The 25,920-nt window shown below is 34.4% G+C and overlaps 1 protein-coding gene across 6 annotated transcripts in view; it reads right to left on the bottom strand.

Annotated features, from left to right (window-relative positions):
• LOC106879751 (uncharacterized) overlaps positions 1-22,277 on the bottom strand; it is a 49,116-nt gene extending 26,839 nt beyond the window's left edge. For 3 of the 6 annotated variants that reach the window (XR_016239199.1, XM_089346227.1, XM_089346225.1), the window contains exons 1-14: positions 22,014-22,264; positions 17,629-17,715; positions 15,711-15,863; positions 14,169-14,318; positions 11,681-11,824; positions 11,191-11,334; positions 10,137-10,388; positions 8,215-8,397; positions 6,702-6,842; positions 5,148-5,291; positions 4,740-4,830; positions 2,445-2,533; positions 746-885; positions 1-88 (exon numbers count right to left, since the gene is read on the bottom strand). Coding sequence is in view for 5 of the 6 variants with exons in the window: in XM_089346227.1 (XP_089202353.1) it covers positions 1-88; positions 746-885; positions 2,445-2,533; positions 4,740-4,830; positions 5,148-5,291; positions 6,702-6,842; positions 8,215-8,397; positions 10,137-10,388; positions 11,191-11,334; positions 11,681-11,824; positions 14,169-14,318; positions 15,711-15,863; positions 17,629-17,715; positions 22,014-22,086 (1,879 nt within the window). In the remaining variant the exon portion in view is untranslated. Of the gene's footprint in view, positions 89-745; positions 886-2,444; positions 2,534-4,739; positions 4,831-5,147; positions 5,292-6,701; positions 6,843-8,214; positions 8,398-10,136; positions 10,389-11,190; positions 11,335-11,680; positions 11,825-14,168; positions 14,319-15,710; positions 15,864-17,628; positions 17,716-22,013 lie in introns of all 6 variants that reach the window. The other 3 variants (XM_089346229.1, XM_089346226.1, XM_089346228.1) reach the window with 3 other exon arrangements.
• Positions 22,278-25,920: the final 3,643 nt, after the last annotated feature.

Below are 25,920 nucleotides of genomic sequence, written 5' to 3'. Positions count from 1 at the left end.
ATGGAAGTATAGTTTTATACTGATTCTTCTTTGCATTCTCAGGTTTCATTGCTTCATTATAAGGCATTGGTAAGAGTTTTGGCAGCCTCTGTGAATATAGAAAAATGAGAGCCGCACAATGTTAGCAATAACATAAATAACAAGACTAAATTACAGAAGATGGTTCATAAATAACGTTATCATTAGTGATACATTATTACGAATCTAGTAACAGTAATTAAAAAATACACTACTCACAATATAATTAGCTAAAAGTTACTAACGATATACTTAGCGACACAATGGTCTTTGATCTGGGCACAAGAGCAGCATTTTTGTTGGGAGTGGATAAGTCGATACTCTAGCTCCCAATATTTGATTGTTATTTTATTTTATAGTCTCCGAAAAGATCAAAGATGATCGCTGTGAGATTTGAACTCAGAACGTAAAGAGTTCGATGAAATAACGCAAATCAGTTTTATTCAACTCTCTAATGATTCTTCCAGCTCACCGTTAATGTCTAACAGTAGTGATACGTTTAGTAAGAAAGTACTAAAAGGCATATTATTAACAATACAGTAAATAATATAGTCCTATCAACACAACACTAAAAATATAATTAGTGAAAACAAAGTATACTTTGTGAAACATATTAACAATGCATCAAATGATTCTATACTAATGATGTACTAATGATGGAATAACTATAAAATGGTTTTCGATTGAACAAAAACTGTTAAAATATTCATGAAAGACAGTCTCTGACCTGGAATTCCTTATTAAATGGTTCCGCTTCCTGTTTTTTATGAGCAACATATTTCAGTAGATTTTGCTTAAATGAAGAACTAGACAAGATGATGCATATACTTTCTCTTTCGTCCAACGATATTTCTCCAGAGAGATGTGCTATAATAAATGATAATAAATACTAATAAGAAAGAATTGCGCAAATATTCTAATATAAATACTTATAAATAAGTAGAAATACACACTCTTGCACACACATACACACTTTGACACACACTTAAAGTCTCATCTATATGTGTGTGTGTGTGTATGTGTGCATGTGTGTGTATTTGTGTGTGTGTGTATTTGTGTGTATTTGCATGTTAGTGTGTGTGTGTGTGTGTGTGTGTGTGTGTGTGTGTGTGTGTGTGTGTGTGTGTGTGTGTGTGTGTGTGTGTTATACAAAGCCCGCATTTATGAAAAGCTTTTTCCGATTCAAATTCCCGTTTTAAAATATGAAATTACAGCCGCATTTCGCTTTTATGTTTTAATTTCTTTGTTTTTCAATCTGTTTTATTAATTTCTTTTCTTATTCTGCACTCAAGGTAATTCTGCTTCTCTGCATTGTGCTCTATGTGTTAGGTAATAACTGTGATTCTGTGATTCTTCTAACGAAGCATTGTACAACATTTACTTATTTCCAATTCCTTACCTATTATGTTTCCTTTTCTCAGCATACTAGACATAGCAGCTATATTTCTATCAAATTAATATACTTCGGAGATCTAAAACATTTCATTTCCCTAAGTAATTGTCATAACAACATAAAGTTATTGTTGGTAGAATACTTTTGTTTAAATAATATTATTATTCATCGTCATTCTAACATAGTTACAACATGGGATATCTCCCAACTTTCCCTACAAATATTTTTGATATGCATATTTGAAAATAAAATTATCCTTGTCTTTATAAAGAAAAAGAATACATAAGTTTTCAGTCATTCAATAACTAGCTCGTAATAATGGAAAATCATTTAAAAATATTATTATCCCGATTTATATTATTCATCATCAATATACAATTGGAAAAAAAAAACGATAAAATATTCTAAGTTTTCGTTTAGCCTTTCTCAATAGCAATTAAAAGTATTCAGCAACTTGTGAATTCGGTGAGAGAGGTAGGAATGTTGGCTTAAAAGATTTTGGAGGTAAAAGCCACAAAATATTAAATATATGGGTTCATGATACGAGAAGATTTTCATTTCCTTCGTTACTCATAGTGAAATGTTTGCCAAAACTGAAGAAGCTTGCATTTAATGAATCAGTAGGTACTGTTACCAGTGTCAGAGTTGGAGCTGTTTGGGTTTAATATTGTCATTTATATCTTTCTGTTCAATATCTTACTCGAACAGCAGTACGTTTGCTTCAGCGACGACCGTTGATGTTTAATAAATTTTTAACAAGAATGACAGATCTACCGCAATTCTCCGAATAACTCAAGTTAATATATACAATAAACGCATAATGAATACCCACGATACATTACAATGTTATTATACACGTCGTCATTAACTGAGTATGATCACCCTTTGAAGAACTGTAGCCTCAGTTTTTTTTTTATATATGTCAATATTTTTGGTTCGCAAACATCCTACAGAAACCCAATTCTTTTTGCTTGGCATGTGGAATATGTAGCGAAAGCATTGTTGAAGAAACAGTGCTAGTTAATAAACCTACCTGTATCTCCAGAAATGCCTTCTGAATATATATTTCCCGATACTTTGCGCATTCTCACATCACGTTTTACAACTGGCCTTTTTTTCCTACTAAAATATAGAAATATTTCATGAACTACTAGTGTGTAATTACCAATGTGATTCTCTGATTAAAACAAACAAAGAATATTATACAGTTACTAGTAACGTAAAAAGTATTATTAATATTGATACACCACACGTAAGTTTATGTTAATAAATTAAAATAATTAAAAAGTGAACACCAAAGTCTTCACTTTCACACAGCAAACCAGTTGCGTTACTTATAGTTTAATACTCTTTTATTTATTTCAGAAATTTTACGAGTGAAATATTGCCAACACAAGAATATTCATTTCTCCATGATTAGATTCTGATCCTATGTGGAATATCGTTATTTTAAACATTATTAAATACATAGAGTGGCCTAACTTCCTTGTTGTCATTATTTTCAATGATATACGTTCAGAATTTATTCAGTTACCAATAGATATGAGTTGACTTTTCATCGCTGCCAGGTTAATAAAAAAATAAACGTTAAATAAACCTATCTTAGTTGTGGAAACGCTTCTTACTCGCTACACCTATGCCATGTCCGGTTATATTACGGTACCAATGTAACAAACCATAATTATTAATGATATGTGTCAAGATTGTAAGGCGGCGAACAAGTAGAATCGTTGGTAGGCCGGGCATTCTGTCTGTCTTTACGTTCTAAGTTCAAATTCCACCAAAGTCGAGTTTGTCTTTCATTCTTTCGGGGTCGATGAAATAAGTAGCAGTTATTAATGGAGTCGATGTAGTTGAGCCACCCTTACTCAGAACCTGCTGGCATGTGCCAACATTCGAAACCAATATGTGTCAAGATTTTACCTATAAACACGCACACGCGAGCAGACAAATATGTGTCCTTAAAGCTTCCTGTTTAACATCTTACATACGTTTCACGGTCCTTCATAAGCCACCTAGCTGCCCAATTTAAAACTTACCCAAAATACATCGTATGATTTTGTAAAGATACCTCATGATATTTATTATTATTATTATTGAGAGAATAATTGTAACACGATTCATTAAATGTGCGTGAATCACGAGACATATCTATTAAAAAGGTTTTGTAACAGGAGAAAATATTACAAATGGAAATATCTGAGAGCAGGGATATTATATACTTAACCACTGTGCTTCTACTGTGTTAGAAAGTCGTTTGACTAAGTACCATATCCATAAAGGAGAGGAAATGGTAGATGAAACTTTTATACAGAGGAGAGGCAACTTATCTGAAATAACATCTAACCTCTATTTTCAGTTATATTCGCTGAAAGAAATGCTTTATTCCATGATATACTTTAAACACTTGCATTCTACACCAATAAATATTTTCTTGACTGTTGAAATGATTAAAATAAGCAGTATTGATTTCACTATATCAATATTATTCAGCCCTCATCATATATATTTCCTCGCTTCATATTCCTGAAATACTAATATTAGAATTCAAATTACGACAAACGTAAATAAACAAACGAAGTTTGCTTTTTAGAAGCGTTGAGATGTCTTAGAAAGTTAAAGAAGTGATTTTAAATTCTCAAAGCGAGATTTATATATCTTAAATGTGCAGAGGAATTTGTAGTGGGTAGTTTAGCTTAATCCGTCAAAGCATCGTGACGCGTAATCACGGGGATGTGAGTTCGTGTCCACAGCTAGCCACCTACACTTTTCTCTGCAAAATAGGGGTAGTTCATCCTGTTCAGGCTATGTTATTAGCATTATTCTGCGATTGAGAATTTAAAATCACTTCTTTAACTTACTAATATTAGATATTAGCGTTGTTGGCAACGCCGAGGAATGGGTCTAATAAGTTTGTAATTTTGTATCGCAACTATCTGTGTTGAAATGTCACCAAAGCAAAGTTTACTTTCATCCTACCAAAGTTAACAAATAAAATACTATTTTAAAAAATATATTTGCGTCAAATTGGCAATTTGAAACTGCTCAATCTATTGGTATAATTGTAACCGCGAACATTAATTTAGAATTTAAAGTAATAACAGGGCAGTTAGTGCGATTAATGTTATCATAAAGAGTAATAACGAATACACCGAAATTGGGGTGGGAAATATTGTATATTTATAAGGATCAGATTGTATGGATTATGGATTAATAGCAATTACTATTCAGATAGTAAGGACACTAACCCAAAATTTGGTGTTCATTCAATCAAATTATTCACATTAAAAAATAAAATAATACAAAAACAAAATACATATTCACTTACCAATACCAAATTGCAACCGCCATTACCATGATTAGGACGATCAACAGAATCAATGGAACTATCATAGAAACCAGGTTATTCTCTGTTTTTTCTGGAAATTAAAAAATGTATTGTTTATACACACACACACACACACACACACACACACACACACATATATATATATATACATACGCCTACCTGTGCATATGTGTGTGTGCGTGTGTTTGTGTGAAAAATAACGTTTAGACTTTCCAAAAAGAATTTTAAATAATGCTCATGACAAATTAAATAGGGTTGGTAATGGTAATATCCTTAAATTATTGTGGCTATGGATATGTGTAGCAACTGATGTAAAAAAAGATTTGCAAGAAAATCTAATAATCGCTCAATAATATTATTGAGTAAGAGATTAGTAGTTTATCTAACCTTTGCATCTCTTGGAAGTATTGTCCCAGTCATATCCCGTGATGCAACCTTCCTCACAATGTCCCGTGACTTGATCACATTTAGAACCTACACACAATTCACAACGTTCCATACACATATCTCCATAGAATCCAGGAACACATTCTGCAATAACAAAAATGAAAAAAAAAAAGAATATTATGGTAACTATGTATTTCACTAACGTTAGTATCTAATATTCAGTTGCAATAATATTTCATAGAATGATTACGGTTTAAATTTAATAATTGGAGTGTCTCTTCATGTCAATGGCACATCAAATATTACATGTATAATTATATAAACTGATGACTATGAATCTACAACATCTGCATTCAGTTCATCATTATAACGCCGGACAAAATGCGTAATGGCATATTGTCCGTCTTTACGTTTTGAGTACAAATTCCGGCGGGGTCAATTTTTACTTTTCGGAGAGAAAAAATAAGTGCCGGCCAAACAGTGGGGTTGATGTAATTGACTAGACCCCTACCCCAAAATTTTAGTTCTTGAAGAAAAAAGTACAGAGTAATGTTTTAATGACCTGAAAAATTAAGCGCACATACATGATTCGAATATTTTGTATACACGTCATCTTTGCGAATCATTGGAAAATGAAATGAGTGGCTGAATGTTCGTGAGTATGTAATAATATATATTTCTGCGTTGGGCAATGAAATATTAGTGTAGTTAACACTTTGATGTTAATAAGATCAAACATGTTTGGTAAAATAAATTTGCAGTAATATAAAATATAAATAATTATAATGAATCAAGAGTAGACAAACTAACTTTAATACCTTTTGTATTAAAGGTAGTTTTGTGGAATTATTTATTGACAAAAAATTATTAATAAACAGAAATATATAAAGAAATAAAAGCACACCTCAATTCTCTATAGTTATGGATTTTCTAAGGGTTCCAGTTGATCAGATCAACGGAACAGCCTACTCGTGAAATTAATGTACAAGTGGCTGAGCACTCCACAGACACGTGCACCCTTAACGTAGTTCTCTGGGATATTCAGCGTGACACAGAGTGTGACAAGGCTGACCCTTTGAATTACAGGCACAACAGAAACAGGAAGTAAGAGTGAGAGAAAGTTGTGGTGAAAGAGTACAGCAGGGTTCGCCACCATCCTCTGCCGGAGCCGCGTGGAGCTTTAGGTGTTTTCGTTCAATAACACTCACAACGCCCGGTCTGGGAATCGAAACCGCGATCCTATGACCGCGAGTCCGCTGCCATAACCACTGGGCCATTGTGCCTCCACTGTAACAGAAGAAAGTAATGGAAGTAATGAGACAGATTAAGCTCTGTTGAAATTTTTCTTTTCAAGAGAGAAATAAAGTTTCGATTTTCCAGAAGTTATTTCAAATAATGCTCATACCAAATTAAACAGAGTTGGTAACGGTGATATTCTTGAAATTTTGTGGCTCTGAATATTTGTTGGAACTGACATAAGAAAGGTTTGCAAGAAAATCTAACAATCCCTTAGTAAATTTTGTGTTTGAGCAGGAAAATAAAAGTTTATCTAACCTTTGCACTTCCTGAAAAAGTTGTCCCAGTAATATCCTGAAACGCAACCTTGCTCACATCCCGTGACTTGATCACATTTAGAATCTACACACAATTCACAACGTTCCATACACATATCTCCATAGAATCCATGAACACATTCTGCAATAACAAAAACGATAAAAAAAGATATCGCGGTAACTGTATGTATTTCTCTAACGTTAATATCTAATATTCAGTTGTAATAATATTTTATAGAATGATTATAATTTATATTTAATAACTGGCGTGTCTCCTCATGTCAATGACACATCAAATATTACATGTATAATTATATAAAATGATGACTATAAATCCTAAACACCTGCGTTCAGTTAATCGTTTGCACGCCGGACAAAAAGCTTAGTGGCATGTCGTCCGTCTTTACGTTCTGAGATTAAATTGCGGTGGGGTCGATTTTTACCTTTCGGGGTGAAATGATAACTGCCGGTCAAACTATAGGGTTGATGTAATTTACTAGACCCCTCCTGCAAAATTTCAGGCCTTGAAAGAGAACATAAGTAATCTTTTTAACGACCTCAAAAATTAACATAACCATACAAGAGTCGAATATTTGAATACGCGTCATCTTTCCAAATCATAGAAAATGGAATAAGATAAGTGAGTGAATGTGCTTACGTAATGATATATGAATATATGCATAAACACATACATACGTACATATGTATATACATCCATACATACATATGTATATACATACATACATACATACATACATACATACATACATATACATACATATACATACATACATATATATATATATAATCTCCTCATATATATGTAATAATCCTTTCTTCTACTATTACCGTCTCCGATGAAGGGATACATTGAATTTTCCCTGAAACAGCTGTAATACTTTCTACATAAAATATAAATTTACTTATGCCATTGGTCTCTTTATCTCATTCTTTTATACACACACACACACACACACACACACACACACACACACACACACACACACACACATATATATATATAGGGAGAATTCACAAAAAAACAACAGACGAAGACAGGTGGTGAAGAAAACAAATAGATGTATTAGTATAACGCTCGGGAATTGAAAAAGTCTTTAACGTTTCGAGCCTACGCTCTTCCACAGAAAGGAGCACAGAAAGAAACAAGGAGAGAAAAAAATGTGTGTAGTGGTTAGCGATCTATATATATAATAAACCAGAGAAATGTTTATGTTTATCATAATTAGGTTTATCCACATTCCAGTCAATACCAGTGGGATGTTTTGGGGAAGCTGAGTGACTTTGTTCATTACAGAGTTCTCGACTATAGGTAAGCAGTATGTCAGTATAATTGGCAAATGTTTGCTTATCTTGTAATACTGAATTGAAATCGTTTCAGTTAAGTGGAGATGGATATTCTCTCTCCACACTCAATAGCGTTAATAACTTATTAATCGATACCATTCTTATAAATCAATATTTTTAAAGTGAAATAACAAATATACATAACCTACGTAATACTTCCACTTCACATAGGGTAAGCTGTCTCTCACTTCCTTCTAACGATATTTTGACATTACTTGAACTTACTGGTTTTTCACATTTAACATGAATTACTTGTTCGTTATGTTCATGATGTCTACTTTCAAAACAAAGAGAAGATCCAAGATAAACTTTAAATCCTCTCAGCCTGAGACCTAGAATCAAAATATGAGAGTAAAACTGAAATCAGATGTTAGTTATATTGAGAATAATTTCAAAAGATCACCTTGCGAAAGGTTTCCCTTTCTTATAATTTGTCTAGTGTTAGTAAATATGTATGGAGGTATGTATAGATGTGTGTAAAAAATATATGCTTGTGTGTATATATGTAAATTCATGATGGAGTAGGCTCTGTACACTTAGTGCTTTGCTTAGGTATTTATTTCCATTTTCATTTATTTGCTTCTTTTTATGGTTCGCTATATTCAACGTTGAAATGTATTGATTTGTAAAAATCATATTAGTTATACACTGTTCGGTTAATTAGAAACTATAGCAACTTCTCTAAGATCGGGAACATAAAATATAAGGAACAAAGTTTTTTGAGGGTGAGCTCAAAAGTTCATAAGCTAACTATGAAGGAGTGATGTTAGAGCTATGAAATCTTGCATACATTAATTTCAACACATCTTATTTATAACTGCATTATTTCATTCCAGGTAAGCTGATACTTGACTGTTCAAAGAAGACTTCAAATGTAACTGATAGCAATAGCAGATATGACATCATCATCACTGTGACACTGGTTCCCAGACAAATGTTTTTTCATGTTGGGGAATAGATGAAGATCAGATGGATCAAATCGGGAGAATGGGGAGGGTGATCAAACAGTTCAAAGCTACAGTCGTACACAACAGTCACTGAAACTAAGGAGTTGTTCGCTTGAGCATTGTCCTGTTGAAACAACTCCACTTTTGACAGATCAGATTTTCTTCGCATTTATTCTTAATAGCCTTTCATAACTGCTTCAGCATGTTGGCATAGTACTCTTCATTGATAGTGGGGCCTCTTTGAAAAATAATAAATAAATACTATGCCTTTTGCCTTCCCAAAACTGAGGCCCTTACCTTCCTAGCAGATATAACAACCTAAGCTTTCTTTGGAGCAGGGGGCGTGATGTTTCCACTACATGGATTGTCTATTTGTCTCTGGCTCAGTGTGACTAACCCAACACTCATCTTGGGTTAGGATACATCGAAGGAAACTAGCTGCACCTGCCTCATACATTGTCAGATGATCCCGTGTTGTGATCAACCCGGGGCGCCATTCTGATTCCTCCGACATGTCGGAGAAATCAAAATGGCCCGAATTACTCGAGCTCGAAAGGATGTGTGAGACCTTTCAACAACACTTTGCCCGACGACTTTTTGGTGCAACTGTTTCTGCTGTAACATTCTATCAAAAACAATGTAATCTTAATAAATAGATAAAATTTCCTCATTTAATAATGATTCAGTCATAAAAATAGACGCAACATTCATCAAAATCCATACAATCTAGTAATGCACGAGCCATTAGGGATATTACAGATATCAAAGAATGTTTGTTAGATGGATCCGATCTCCTTAGTTCATAGTCACAATATTATCAAAGCGATACGAGTTTCTACCATTCTGAAGTCAAAATAGAGAGCATACTAAAGTTATTTCCATTGTCATAGAATCAGTGGTGGAGAGAAAACACATATGTGATACGAATCAATTGATCCTCTAACTGGCCACTGGAAAATTTAAAAACAGCAGCGTCAACATCTCCGTCCAGTCACACATCACTGTCTTAAAAATGATAGGATGGTCACGGCCGGAAATCCTTTGAACAGAGAGGTCTAGTTAATCAGGACTTATTCAAACTGAGTAACAGCAATAAGGAAAGTAGTAGTTCTAGCAATACTTACGGTCTTTCATTCGATTGTATATTCTCAGTTGAGATATCACGTATGGTTCATCAAACGTCACTTGCCAGTGTAACTCAGTACCTATTTTAGTTTGTGCACATGATTTATGTAGGAATGCAGGGTCAAAATTACCGTCAACCGCCTTGTCGGATGTCATTTGTAGTTCCGTGGTCTTACATGATCCATTGTCGAAAACGTATGCATTTTTTCCATATCCTGCTTGATTTGTTCGTTTACCTTGAGCAATATTGACTGAAAAAAGATTGACGCCTGAATTAATATTCAGTACAAAGTTTTTATTCAAACACCGCTAAGGACTTCGCAGTAACTGACGACAACAATCAAGAATAAAATGTTCACATAAACAGCAAACCTGACATGATCCACAGAACTCTCTGATCTAGAGATGCTCCTAATATTATACTTCTCTGCTCTACCATCTTCCGTCCTCACATAGAATACTGTTATGCGTTCTGTTCTCTCTATACGAAAGTAAGTATAAAAATTAAAGCACTCCAGAGATCAATCAAAGAAAAAGCAAGGTTTTGACTTCTGGGATCGGATCGCGAAATTCAAACTTTATTCCCCACAACGCCGCCGTGAGTGCTATATCATTTGTATAATGTGGAAAATAGTCCAACATGTTGGCATCAACTTTAGAATTCAACCTAGACTTGGCCCCAATGCCATCTGTTCTCTACAAAACTTGCTCTCGCGTCACATTACAACACTGAGACAGAACCATTTTGCTCAACTGGCCCCGCTCTATTTAACATCAATCCGAGACACATAAAGGAAGAAAATAATCTCAACATTCAAATGTTTCCGGAATAAATAACCTCAAGAAATTCCAGATAAACAACTACACTCGGATGTATCCCTGCAAACAATAACTCTTTTTGTCGCATGGGCTATGATGCCCAAAGCATGACTGTAACATACATGAAGCATGAATAAATGTTTTCTAGGGTGCTGCTTTTGGCATGGATAAATTCTGGTCGAACGCTACCTAAGTATCTAAGTATCCCCATACCCTGAACAAATATGTACTCACCATATGTTTTCTTGTCACACTTCTCTCCATGCCATCCATCTTCGCAGCCATTTTTACAGAACCCAGATATTTGGTGACATGATTCCCCTCGAGAACAATGACATTCATTTGTACAGTTTTCTCCGTACAATTCTGGTGGACATCCTAAATTGGTAATATCGAAACAATTTCTTTTTAAATGTGCATGAAAATAAAACATTTATTGAATATAAAACCGAATCTTCCAAAATCTCTCAAATATTTCTTGAAAATTTATTCAATGACAAGTCGTTTAGATGAACAAACTAGTCTTTCTGTAAGACGTTGTCTAGTGAAAAGTCGCTTTCTTATAAAACTGATTCCATTAAAAGATTGTTTCGATGAAAAGATGTGTGATAAATTGTTGTACGATAAAATGTTTTGGTATCACTTATTACATATGAAATGAAATAACAGAAATAAATTGGAAGAAACAATTGAAAATCGCTATTAATACGAGATGTAAACATACCATGTAATGTAATATGATAAACTTTTGCCTTCCCGTTGATATACAAGTCTCTAGCCATCACATCACCAGTGCAAATTATCTTATTTCCATCTGAGTTTAGTTTGCAGTCCATTCCAATCGGATACGTAATCTTCATTGTTGCATCTGGTGGGAAGAGTATATACATAAAAATAGGAGATTTATACCTGTAAATGTGTGTATACACACACACACACACACACACACACACACACACACACACACACACACACACACATATGTATGTATATGTATATATACAGGGGTTGGACAATATAATGTAAACACCAAGTATCATAGCATCATAATTTTGAAATATCTATAAAACTGTCAAAAACTTGTTTATTTTTATGTTTTTTGATTTATTATTAGTATTGCTTAATATGTTTTGCTAAAATTGATTGCTTTTTCTCTTCGGATGTCATCAGAAAAAGGTAATTAAAATTCATTAAAATGACAGATCTATCGGACTTTCAAAGAGGTCAAATTGTTGGTGCTCGTGTGGCAGGCGCTAGCATATCGAAAACAGCCGAAATGTTTGATGTATGAAGAAGAAATATCTCGAAAGTAATGACAACCTTTGAGAAAGAGGGAAAAACCTCGTCGAAACAAAACATAGGAAGAAAACCAAAACTTTCAGATAGGGACCATAGGACTCATACGCAAATTGTTAGAAAGGATCGCAAAAGTACAACTCCCAAAATGGCTGAAGAGCTTAATGACCACCTCGAGAACCCAGTTTCCACAAAAATTGTTCGCCGGGAGCTGCATAAAGCCGGATTTCATGGGAGGGCTGTAATCAGAAAACCACTACTTCCAAAAAAAAAAAAAATGTTGCAAAGCATTTAAAGTGAAGTAACGACCTACAGAATTGGTCCCTAGAGCAGTGGAGGAATGTTATTTTCTTGGACTAGTCATCCTTTATTTCCGACCACCGGCCAAGTATGCGTGTGGAGAGAGCCAAAAGAAGCATTTTACCCAGACTGCTTTTTTCTAACTGTTAAACATGGAGGAGGATCTGTGATGATCTGGAGGGCTATATCTTGGAAATCCGCCGGCCCAATGGTTTGCCTTCATGGCAGGATTAATAGTCAAGACTCTTTTAGCATCTTATCTGATCAAATTCATCCTATGGTTGCGGAACAGCTTCTTGTTTTATTACAATAAATGTGTCAGCCCACCTTTTAGTTATTTGGGGTGGGTCGGAATCCTTCCACAACAATATATGTTTGTGTGTGTGTGTGTGTGTGTATATATATATATATATATATATATATATATACTCGGTCATAATGTCTTACGTTTAAGATGATTCCCATGCTTTCCCTGATGAGAAGGTTACAATTTTAATATCAAAGATCCCTATGGATCACACAGGTTGTAATCCTTTGAAACATATGTAGGAATAAAGTATGCAATTATAACATGCGTTTTCTCCAATCCTTAAATTCTTAAATATACTCAAATACCCAAAATTTCAAGGAGTTCCTGCCTTAAAAACAGGAACTAAACCACAGTTATTTTGTGTTCTTTGCTACATTGGTTTCTATTAACCCATTTATTCTATCCGAAGAATTGTTATTCATTAAGATAGAAGAAATACACATAATTATATATATATATATATATATATATATATATATATATATATATATATATATATATATATATATATATATATATATATATATATATATCATGATATCGTTTTCACATGCCTTAATTTTATCATCACCATCATCACCCTCATCAATATTATCATCATATCAACTTGAATTTTAATATATTTTGCACCCTGTGTAGCCACATCCGCAGCGATTTCCCTTTTCTTGCTTTATTCATGCACTGGAGTAAGAATGAATATCGCAGTAGACTTTCAGCTAAATATTGTTCGGTGTTTCATGTCTAAATAGAGAAGGCTATTAAATTCCACCGACTATTTTTCTTAAACATGCTACGAAACCGGCTAACATTCATGAAAATGATAAATATATTAAAGAGGGAGAAAGAGTCAATAGTAAAGAAAGATCTACCTGTACGCTGCAGTACTTGCATTATTAATATTATTTTACGTGGCGAGCTAACATTTCTTCCGACGCTTTACTTTCAAATTCCGCCGAAGTCGACTTCGCCTTTCATTCTACGGGGGTTGATAAAATATATCTCCTCCAGTACTAATCTGGGTTTTGGTTAACTTGAAAGTGTCCTAATATATATCACATTTCCAATGATTTCAGAAATTTTGCCCACTTGCAATGATCATTATAAATTTTCTAATAAACATTAAAAAGTGTACACAGTCAACTCGAACCAGTATTTTGGTGTTTCAAGCAAATTATTTTATTGTCATTCAATAGATATTATCTAAATACTGTAAATTTAAAACAAATTAATTTCAATTTACCGTCATAAAAAATATAACCACTACAATCATTATCAACAATATATTAGAATATGAAATGTTTCTCACCAGTATAATGACTGTAAATTTCTACAGTATTAAATCTGTATGTGTTTCTAAGATGTATTTTAATCGGAGGTTTCACTTCCTTTTTGTTATCAGAGGAAAATAAATACGAATACTTATTCCCCTCGTTCTTTATGAATTCATGATATTTCCCTGAATATAAAGACAAAATAGTTTTAGATTATTAAACTACAAAATTGGAGAATGAGAGCAAATATCATAGAACTTAAACAAGTATTCAGATAGGTAGTGGTATATTACGGCTAACAAAAGTGATATTTGCATTTGTATTACAACAAATATTAAGGTTAAGTAGACATTTTCTTCTTGTTATAGAAACAGTTTGAAATTTTTATTTTTATTTTGTAAAGTTGCAGTTGAATTAGTTCTGGACTGTATACCAAGGAAACCAAGGGCAGGGTATCAGTTCAAAAGTAGTCAGGGAAAAATTAACCATTTGAATAAAAAAGAGATAGATTCCTTAATACAAACTCGTCAGCGAAGTTATAAGCATATAGTAATAAGTTTCCCTGAGAGGACCCCTCTATTGATTGGGAGCACAGTATTGAGGGAGGTGGCTTTTTGCCAGGGCTTCAGAAGTTAAGGTATGGTAGAAGGCCAGTAACGTGTTGCTGTATAGGAGATATATGGCTACCTCTGCTGGAAATAAATATTAAAAAAAAAAATTATGGTGATGAAGTATGACGGGGAACCCTCAAGGAACAAGATAAATATAAGTGAGAATAGGGACAGAAGATGAAAATGTGTAGGCATGTAGTTGATAAGTTCGCAAGTGTGTGAAAGGAGAATGATAGCTGGCTAGAGACGGTGGGAGAGATAAATCTATGCAATGATGGACATAGGAAGGCATCGTCAATGATGGATATCAACTTACGAGTGGACTGACGGGAGTAGAAGAGAATCGGAGAAGAGAAGGATGGGGAGGAGATAGTAAGTGATAGTACAAAAGGCTGTGGAGAGCAACAATATAATGAAACCGTAGACTGATGAGAGAAATGGGGAGATTTTATGAAGTGACACACTTCAACTGGTTGTAGATATGAAAATTGCGTATGTGTGTTTGTGTGTGTGTTATGTATATATGCGTGTATGAGTTTTTACTTTGTGCGCGCGCGCACGCGCGAGTGTGCCCGAACGGTGTTTTAAGAATGTCATAAATGTTGTTTGTATGCAATAATAATGTAACTTCTTTTTTCTTTTTCTTTATACGATTTAGTTAAACCGTTATTTTATGGAAACCGTTTTATTAATGCAACACGGTCCTGCATATCTGCAAACTTTTCTATTAATGAAGTATTTAGGGGGCTCCATTTTTTCTATATACAGAAGGCCTTAATATTTTTCCATGTCGTACTTAAAATTTCGATTTAGTCACCAGAATAAAAATGTTTGGAATAAAAGTCAAGCGTTAAACAATTGTATTTATTATCAGAAATACGTACCTTTCGGTCAGACCAGTTTTCTGGAAATTGTAATTTAAATAGAATATATAATCTTCAGCAACCCTGCTAATATTTTACTTACGTGTTTGGCAATATGGCTCTTTATATCCAAGTAAGCATCCATTTTTACATTTACTAAGGATCCGGAAGCGACAGTCTCTAAGGTGGTTACAGTGACATTGGTATTTTTGGTCTTTTCCAAACAAGTCAACTCCTTTATGGTTTTCACAATTCTCTTTAGAAAGATAAAACACCAACAATATCACAAGATTTCTTTCAACAATTCATAAAATTTATTTCGTTAATATTAATGAATATGCAAACGTCTTTAGATTAACATAGGGTGAAGATTCATACCATATAAAGAGCAATCTCAATGATGAGAAATAAATCAATCTGCGTATTACTATTAGATTCAATTTGCAAACAGTTTACTTGTACAACGCTCTTCTGCCTACTTTTAACATTAACTTATTATACAGGGTGTCCACAAAGTCTGGGTTCACGGGGATTAGAACATACTTTTAAAATAAAACAATTTTATTTAATTATAATGTTAATAAATAAATTTGTAATCTTTATTGAGTAAACTTTCTCTTTCAACATACCCCAGAAAAAGAAGTCTTATATTTAATTGTTTATGTTATGATCTTATTTACTCCATGTACCCAGACTTTGTGGACACCCTGTATATCGCACAATTTTGGTCTCAGACAGGATATGACAACTAGGGATTAAGAACTACAGATTCTGAGGTTTTAAGGTGATTTACGTATTTTCCTAACATCTAATGACTCATTTTTAATGCTATTGTTGTCATTTAGCTATCATTCAGCATTGATTGAACTGATCAATAATTAAAGGCTTTACACCCATGTCTATCCCGTTTCTACATTATCCAGTGCGTCCATTTCTTTCTTAGAACATTAGGGTATGATTTCAGCTGGTCAAGCAACGACGGAAAAGTACCATTCACCAGTGCAGACTTCTAGGTTTTTCATAATTTTTTTGTAAATTCTTGAAATATGGAAGTTCTAAAATATATTTAAGAGGTTCCTTTCATTCAATTTTTTTTTCTCATAGGAAAGGCAGTAAGAGGTGACTCGTAGTTTTTGGGATAATTTGAAGATTGAATAGTCGAAGGGAACATACACACATATATTATGTCTTCAAGCCTTGTTGAGAACTGAATATCCCAGATATAACAACTTTGCCAACATTTATGGAGTTAGGGTTTAAATCTTTCACAATCTTGAAAAATGAGGTCTACTGTAAACTTTAATAAACTCGAAAATTCATACTTATATTAATAACCAGAACTAAATCAGAGAAAAGATAAAATTTAGCATTGGTATTTATCATGTGAATGTTATAAACAAAGACATACTATGTCAACACTTCTACATTTAGATTTCTTTATAAAAAACAGTAACCATTTTGAAATATATCGTAATTCCTTCTTTCCAATTTTTAAAATTAATTGTGTTAGTTACATATCTTTAAAAATGTGTAGCCAGTGAAACAACTTTCCTAATATTTTCTACCTAACAATAGACAACAGCTACCCATTAATATGTATTTTTTTTTTCTTATGAGATACTCGAATCCCCTCCGTGGATTCTTATAAAATTGACAAATCTTGGTTTTCTCTCTCTCTCTCTCTCTCTCTCTCTCTCTCTCTCTCTCTCTCTCTCTCTCTCTCTCTCTCTCTCTCTCTCTCTCTCTCTCTCTCTCTCTCTGTCTCACTCTTGTTTTTACAGTGATGGCAATTTATAAACTGAAACCAGTATTTCACTTATGCGTGTGATATATACATGTACACGTAATTATATATAACAGTACGCCCAGCAAAAACACACAGATTACCACAGAATATCACATTCTATCGAAAGATTATAAAATTATTAAAATATGATTGATGATACAAAATATGAGAATAAGTGCTGCATTATGTTATTAAATCAAGTGATATTAAATACGATTAATACTTCTAAACTTACCAGGAATTCTGAAACAGCTACTTTTACAGAACTGTTCTCTCCTTTTATCATCTGCGACGCAATCTCCTTTCGTGATATTGCACTGGGCTTTAATATAATAAAAAGAAAAAAGAGGTTTGTCTTTAAGAAGACACAGAGTGTGACATTTCAGGAATCAAACAGAACAAAAATGAATTATATTTACGTTTTTCTTGGTGATAGAAATGCCTTTTCTTGAAACATTTTAGTGAGAATGAAAACTTGATGTAGACTTTTCAACAAAATCACAGAACGAAACCTTACTGTCGTGATCATAATTAATGTTATAATATCATAATCATATAAATTCTACAAAATTTATGCAATAAAATACTGTACATAGTTGTTTTCTTGAGATTTAGAACCAGAAAAAAGATGAGGACAAGCAAGAAAGGATTTGGTAACGATGAGTTAAATGTTATAAGAGCAGATTTTGTTAGACATCGTAAAGACATTCACAGACGTACCGGGCTTCATTCATTATCTACTTCATATATGTATGTATATCTTCATATATATATATATATAACTTTTATAAGGAATATTCTAAAAGAATATGTAACTGAACTTATATTAAGTGCTCTATTATTTTGAGCAAATAAATATATATATATATATGTGTTTTTATATAATTAATAAATTCATAAAATTATCAATAATATTCGCAGGAAATCAATATTTAATATTTAAATTTCGAAAGATATATATCCAATATGACATGATAATATAATAAATTTAAAATTTAAGATATACGAAATATAAATATAAATATATATAAAAATATGAATGTAGATAAAGATACATGTGAATATAAAAATTTATGCGTAATTGAGCATGAATATTATAAAGTCTAAAATTTAAAAAAGTCTAAAATTAAAAAAAATTAAACATCTGACGATCGTTTCGCGGGTTTTATTGTAATCGCAATATATATATATATATATATATATATATATATATATATATATAGTCATCAAGCGAGTATGTGATCGAACAGACATCAAACAATCCGGTCTAAGTGTTGTGGTTTGATGAGGGAAAATGTGGTAAACTTGAGAAACTTGGTCTCATCTATTTTGGAGATGAGTATGCTTTCTTCCTTTGGCAGAGATTCTTGTAGCGTAATGGCAGTAACTAAGTGTAGCAGTTGAAAACAACCTCATATGAAGTGTACGCATCAACAATGAAATTCATGTGGCCCACAAAATGTACATATGAATCTTTCTTGCCTTCCTGTCAGTGATCCTGATATCTTCCGCCATTCTTCACATTTGCTAAGCATCAATTGGCATACTTCTGATCTTTGCCATCTCCTCACACAAAGCTAATCATTGAGAATTGAAACACGCCGGAAGATAAATAAATGAATAAATAAATAAAAAGAAAACAAGGATGAGCCGACAAGCCAAGATCACTGAGATACTTTAAAAACCTTAATGTTTATTCTCTCGAAGGCTGCCATGAGTACTGTCTCATTAGTAACTAAATCTAGTCCCCCGTGCCATACGTACACAACAAAATTCGAGCTAACATCACAATAACATTGTGAAACATCTGTGTTACTTCAATTGATGCTCATTTATTCAACAGTATCCCGCAAGAAATAAAAGGAAAAGAAAACCATATATCGCAACAAGCCATCCCTTACGTCCTAAGACATGACTTATATATATATAATATATTAAGGTGGCAATTCGCAATTTGCAAGCGAACGGCACGAGTATAGTAGTCAGTTTGGTGACTGAGAGTGCTAGTCATCACCAGCATTGCTAGAAATAAGAGTCAAAGCAATTATTAGACACGGGCAAGCACTTATCTTATGACGGAGAAGGGTGTATGTATATATGCGTATATATATATATATATATATATATATATATATATATATATATATATATATATATATATATACATGCGTACCCATTTATATATATGTATATATATTGTATTTTGAAATAATAGCTTGAAATTCAATATCCCAAAAATTTGTCACGAACATATATATCTAAAATAGTATTGTATTAAAAATATATTGGGTTGGCAACTAAGTTCCCGCCGTTTTTTTAATTTTTGGAATTTATTGCGTTTTTAAATTTGGGACTCTATTTCTTTCGAGAATTCTATTTTTGAATCATTTTGGAATCTATTTTGTTTATTTTTTCTAGTTAAATTTAGTTAATTTTTGTTTATTTTCAGATCATTAAAATGGAATGTCGAATTAAGAAAAACCAGCATTTTCGACACCTCCTTCTTTTGCTTTTAATCAAGTTCTAAGGCCGCAAAAGCTGTTCGCGACATTTGTGCTGTGTATGGAAAGGGCACCATAGCTGAAAGAACCGCTCCTGATTGGTGTGCCAAGTTCAAAATTGGAAATTTTGACCTCAAAGATGCACCTCGTTCTGGCCGTCCATTTGAGTTCGATGAAGAGCGATTAAACCAATTTTTGCACGAAAATTCTCGTCAAACGACAAGGGAACTGACAGAGAAAATGGAATGCTCCCACACTGCTATAGAGAAGCCTCTTCACTCAATGGGAAAGGTTCAGAAGTATGGAGCATGGATTCCGCATGCTTTAAGTGACAACAACAGAAATCAACGAGCCACAATCTCCGCTGGTTTGCTTGCTCGTCACCGCTCAACTCATGGACACAAGCAACAATTTCTTTACCGAATCATTACTGGCAACGAAAAATGGAGCCTGTACATCAATATGAAGCAGCGTAAGGAATGGCTTAGCCCCGGTAAACAGGCGACACCGCGCGTGAAACAAGATCTTCATCCGCGTAAAACGATGTTGTGCGTATGGTGGGACTTGGAAGGGACTATCCATTACGAATTGCTTGAACAGAACCAAACGGTCAACGCGGAACTCTATGTTTCCAGCGGTGGAACGATTCAACGCGGATCATTCAAGAGAAAAGACCTAATCGGCAGCATGGAGTTCTGCTCCACGATTACGCCCGTCCTTATATCGCCAATATTCAGTGTATAATATTCTAATAGAATATATTTAATTAATGATATATATACATACATACCCATATACATATACATATATATATATATATATATATATATATATATATATATATATATATATATATATACCCATATATATATATATATATATACCCATATATATATATATATATACCCATATATATATACATATATATATATATATATATATATATATATATATATATATATACATACATAAAGTTATATATATGTGTGTATATATATATATATATATATATACATACACATATATATACATATATATATATATATATATATATATATATATATATATATATATATATATATATGTATGTATGTATATATATATATATATATATATATATATATATATATATATATATATATATATGTATGTATGTATGTATGTATGTATGTATGTATTTAATCGTGTATATATGTACGTGTGTATATATATTTGAATATATATGAGGGAAATCGTAATGGGGAATAATAAAGAAAGAGAGGGTAAGGTGAATTCCATAGAGAAAACATGAATCATGAAAAACACATTATGAAGTAATTAGGATAATACATTAATTGCCACTAAAACATGTAATCAACATATGGAGAGACAGGAATTAGACAGAATGAAATAATAATAATAATAATAATAATAATAATAATAATAATAATAATAATAATAATAATAATAATAATAATAATAATAATAAATCATATTATCTCTGGCTGCCCAGTCCTAGCTAAGAAGGAATATATTCACAGACACGACAGAGCTGGGACCTATATACACTGGAAGCTATGCCGACACTATGGAATAACAACAGAAAAAAGATGGTATAAACACACACCAGAAAAGGTCACAGAAAACGAGAAAGCAACCATACTCTGGGATATGCCAATACACACAGATGACAACGTTTCCCTAAAAGAAATGGAAAAACTATCAAAATACAAAGACCTGGAAATAGAGGTAACTCGAATGTGGAATCTAAAAACGGAAACAATTCCTATCATAGTAGGTGCCTTAGGTATAATAAAAAAATATTCAGACAAATACATAACAAAAACACCAGGACTTACAAATATATATAACATACAGAAAATTGCACTACTGGGCACTGCACACATCCTACGCAAAACACTTTCAATACAGTAACCATAAGAGCACCACAGCAAACCACAGCACATACCCAAGGCGCACAGAGCTGCGCTCAGTAGTGAAGTGAAAGCACGTTATAAAAATAAAACTACTGAACAATAATAATAATAATAATAATAATAATAATAATAATAATAATAATAATAATAATAATAATAATAATAATAATAATAATAATAATAAACAAGAATTGCTAACATACTCGTAGAAATCTGTTTGATGGAAAGTAGCAATAATATTCCAGTGTAAAAAATTATTAAATTTTCAGCAGACATTTTTGTTCGGGACTTCTGCGTCGAAGAGGATAACCGAATCTGACAATGTGTGGTTAATTATGATATGTTTAGCCATGAGAACCGGAAAAGAGAAAAGCAGCACAATAGCTTTGTATTTTTTTCGTCCTTCTAAGAGAAAGAAAAGCCCTACCTACTTAGTAAGTATCGTCTATACTGTAACAGAACACGATAACAGAAAATGTGTTTTCACACGGATGTATCCATTTGTTCTTAAGTGGATCTATGCAAATTTGTAAAGTATGCGATATGTAAAGTATGATTATCTGTGTGTAAAAATGTAAATATGCCTATATTCAAATGTGTGGGTGTGTGGGTGTGTATGTGTGTGGGTGTATGTGTGTGGGTGTATGTGTGCGTGTGCCCATAAACATAGTTGTCACTCGAGAAGGAAACAGCTGAACGGAGTGTTGCATCAGTTCGTGTGCTTGTATGTATACTAAAGCTAAACTTCCTGGAGATGAGAGAAAGGTGTGCAATAACATACGTATGGAAAATCCTGGAAGGTCTCGCTCCAAACTTTGAAATCAAAAATTATATCGACTACCGAACAGGTCGGCACTGCATAATACCAAAGATAGGTCTTCTTCATATCGGATAAGGACCCATTATTGCAACAGCTTGGGTTTCAGGGAACGACAACCGTTTATCATGCCGCCAAGGAACCTCAGAGATATGCAAATTATAACATGGAAACTTTCAAAACCCACCTGGACAAATTCCTTTCTGAAATCCCATGTGAGCCCACATGATGAGAGAAGGCGCAAAGAAGAGCATCTCGGCCCAACTCGCTTCTTCACTAAAAACAATACCGAAAGGCGACCCCAAAACACTGAAAAGCGGTGCTCCAGTATAGCCCCAAACCCTGATTGAAACCTGTAAAAGCGTTAAATGATAATGATAATAATAATAATAATAATAATAATAATAATAATAATAATAATAATAATAATAATAATAATAATAATAATAATAATAATAATAATAATAAAAGTCTTTATATACATATACACGTGCATATACATATGCATATATATATATATATATTATATATATATATATATATATATATATATATATATATATATATATATATATATATATATATATATATATATGAAAGAAGGTTTGAAAATGCACTTATTTTTTAAAAATATTTATTTACTTAACCGGTTTCACTTTTTTAGAAAAAGATTATCAAAAGTCATTGAGAATAATAAAAAATGTTAAAAAACAGTTCGAGTATTAAAATGCATATATACATTCTTTGATGATAAAATATATTTAAAGTATAAAGCTTTGTATGAACTTTGTATTGTTACATACTGATTATCACACATTCTCTGATATTAAAATGAAAATGTTAAAAACAGTGTATGAAAATACACATATGGAAAAATACATATACATATTCTTATACATATTCTTTGACAATCGAATAAAGTTGAGGAGGAACTGACCTGGCTTTTTTCTCTTGGGTATATTGAGAATGTTTTACTGTCTTATATATATACATATATATATATATATATATATATATATATATATATATATATATATATATATATATATATATATATATATATTTGTGTGTGTGTGTGTGTGTATGTGTGTGTGTGTTTATATATAACTATGACCAGTAAAGTCGTCATTTAAAGTGCTAGAAATAGACCACATGTGTCTACTAAGACCAAATGGTTCTCAAACCAGTTCTATATAAACATATGCTTTGATCCCCAAAGATCTCAGATATTTTTTCTGAATCTCTCTGATTCTTTAAATGTGCTAGCTTCCTGGTAATAAATCGATATTAATTAATATCTGATTTTTTACCCTATGTTTTAACTTTATATATATATATATTCGAGCGTTTCGACTTTAAAAAAAGATCCCCCCCGGGCCAATCTCACCCAGGCCGAATCGGTCGCCCTCCGCAATCTCCGCCGCCGCGACGACATCGTCATCAAGCCGGCGGACAAAGGTGGAGCAGTGGCGGTGTGGCGCGCGGACCTTTACAGAGAGGAATCGCTCAGCCAGCTTCACAATCCCCTCTTCTACCGCCTCCTCCCCCTCCGACCCCACCCCCTCCTACCAACGGCTTGTGTCCTCCACAATCCATGACCTCATCTCCTCCTCTGCTCTCCCCGCCACCACCACCAACCTCATCGTCCGCACACCCCGCACCTCCTCCATCTACTTCCTTCCCAAGATCCACAAACCTAACAGCCCTGGCCGCCCCATTGTCTCTGCTTGCAATTGCCCCACCGAACTCATTTCAAAATACCTCGACCATATCCTATCCCCGTTAGTTGCTGCCCTCCCATCTCACATACACGACACTAACCACGCCCTTCGCCTCTTCAATTCCTTTTCTTTCCCTCCCGGCCCCTCACACCTCCTCTTCACCCTGGACATCAAATCCCTATACACCGTGATTCCACACAACGATGGTCTCTCAGCCCTCCAATACTTCCTTGACCGCCGCCCTGACCCCACACCTAGCACCCCTGCTTCGTCTGGCAGAACTCGTCCTCACCCTCAACTGCTTCACGTTCGCCGGAGATACCTACCAACAATTCTCTGGGGTCGCGATGGGAACGAGAATGGGTCCCAATTATGCCAACCTCTTCGTTGGTTACATTGAGGCCCAAGTATTCTCCCAATTCTCCGGTCCGACCCCAGAACTATACGGTCGCTACATAGATGACTATATAGGAGCCACCTCCCTCTCCCGCGAACAGCTCTGCCTTTTCATCTCCTTCCTCTCTAACTTCCACTCTGCTCTTGACTTTACTTCTACCATCTCTGGCACCTCTGTTAACTTCCTCGACATCTCTCTTTCCATCAACCCCCCCCCCTCCAACTCTCTAACTACCTCCGCCTTCTTCAAACCCACTGACTCCCACCTCTACCTCAACTTCTCCTCCTCCCATCCATTCCACACCAAACGGGCCATCCCCTACTCCCAGTTCCTCCGCCTCCGACGTTTGTGCAGCCTGGACCAGGATTTCGAGACCCAGTCCCAGTATCTTACTCGTCTGTTCATGCATCGAGAATACCCCTCCCACCTTGTCCAATCCGCCCTCGCCCGCGCTCGTCGAATCGACCGCATCACCGCCCTCTCTCCTCCCCCACACCAATCCCCTAACCGTACCCCCTTCCCACTCCGTTTCCACCCTGCCATCCTACCCCTTCGTCGGAGGATCCTACGGGCCTTCCGTCGCCTCCAGCTCGATCCCACCACCCACCCCATTTTCCCTAACCCACCCCTATCCTCTTTCAAACGTGCCCGCAACCTACGCGATCTACTGGTCCGTAAGTACCTTCTCCTCTTCCTCCCCACCCCCACCCGGCTCCTTCCCGTGCTCCAGATCCCGCTGTCACACCTGCCCCTTCATCACCAACACTACCTCTGTCACAGGGTCGAACCTACACACTCTTCACATTCCGCACAGTTTCACCTGCACCTCCTCCAACCTAATTTACTGCATAAAATGCACCCTATGCAACCAACTCTACGTGGGGCAGACGGGCCGCCGGCTGGCCGACCGTTTCGCCGAACACCTAAGGGACGTTCGGCTAGGTTCGGACTCCCCCGTCGCCCGTCACTTCCACTTGGCCAACCACTCCCCCTCTAACATCTCCGTTTTTGGCCTCGCCCTGCACCATGGGTCCAATCCCTCGCGACTCCACTTGGAACAGCGCTATATTTTTAACCTTAGATCATCTTTCCCCTTCGGACTCAACACAGCCCCCTCCTCCTTATGACTCTCCCCTTTACGACAATGCAACACTTTTCTTTATTTATTATATATA

The sequence above is a fragment of the Octopus bimaculoides genome, chromosome 30 (assembly GCF_046866305.1).
Source record: "Octopus bimaculoides isolate indiv1 chromosome 30, ASM4686630v1, whole genome shotgun sequence".
NCBI classification, from domain to species: Eukaryota; Metazoa; Mollusca; class Cephalopoda; order Octopoda; family Octopodidae; genus Octopus; species Octopus bimaculoides.
The sequence above is the reverse complement of the archived record's forward strand: the minus strand, read 5'-3'. Positions and strand labels throughout refer to the sequence as shown.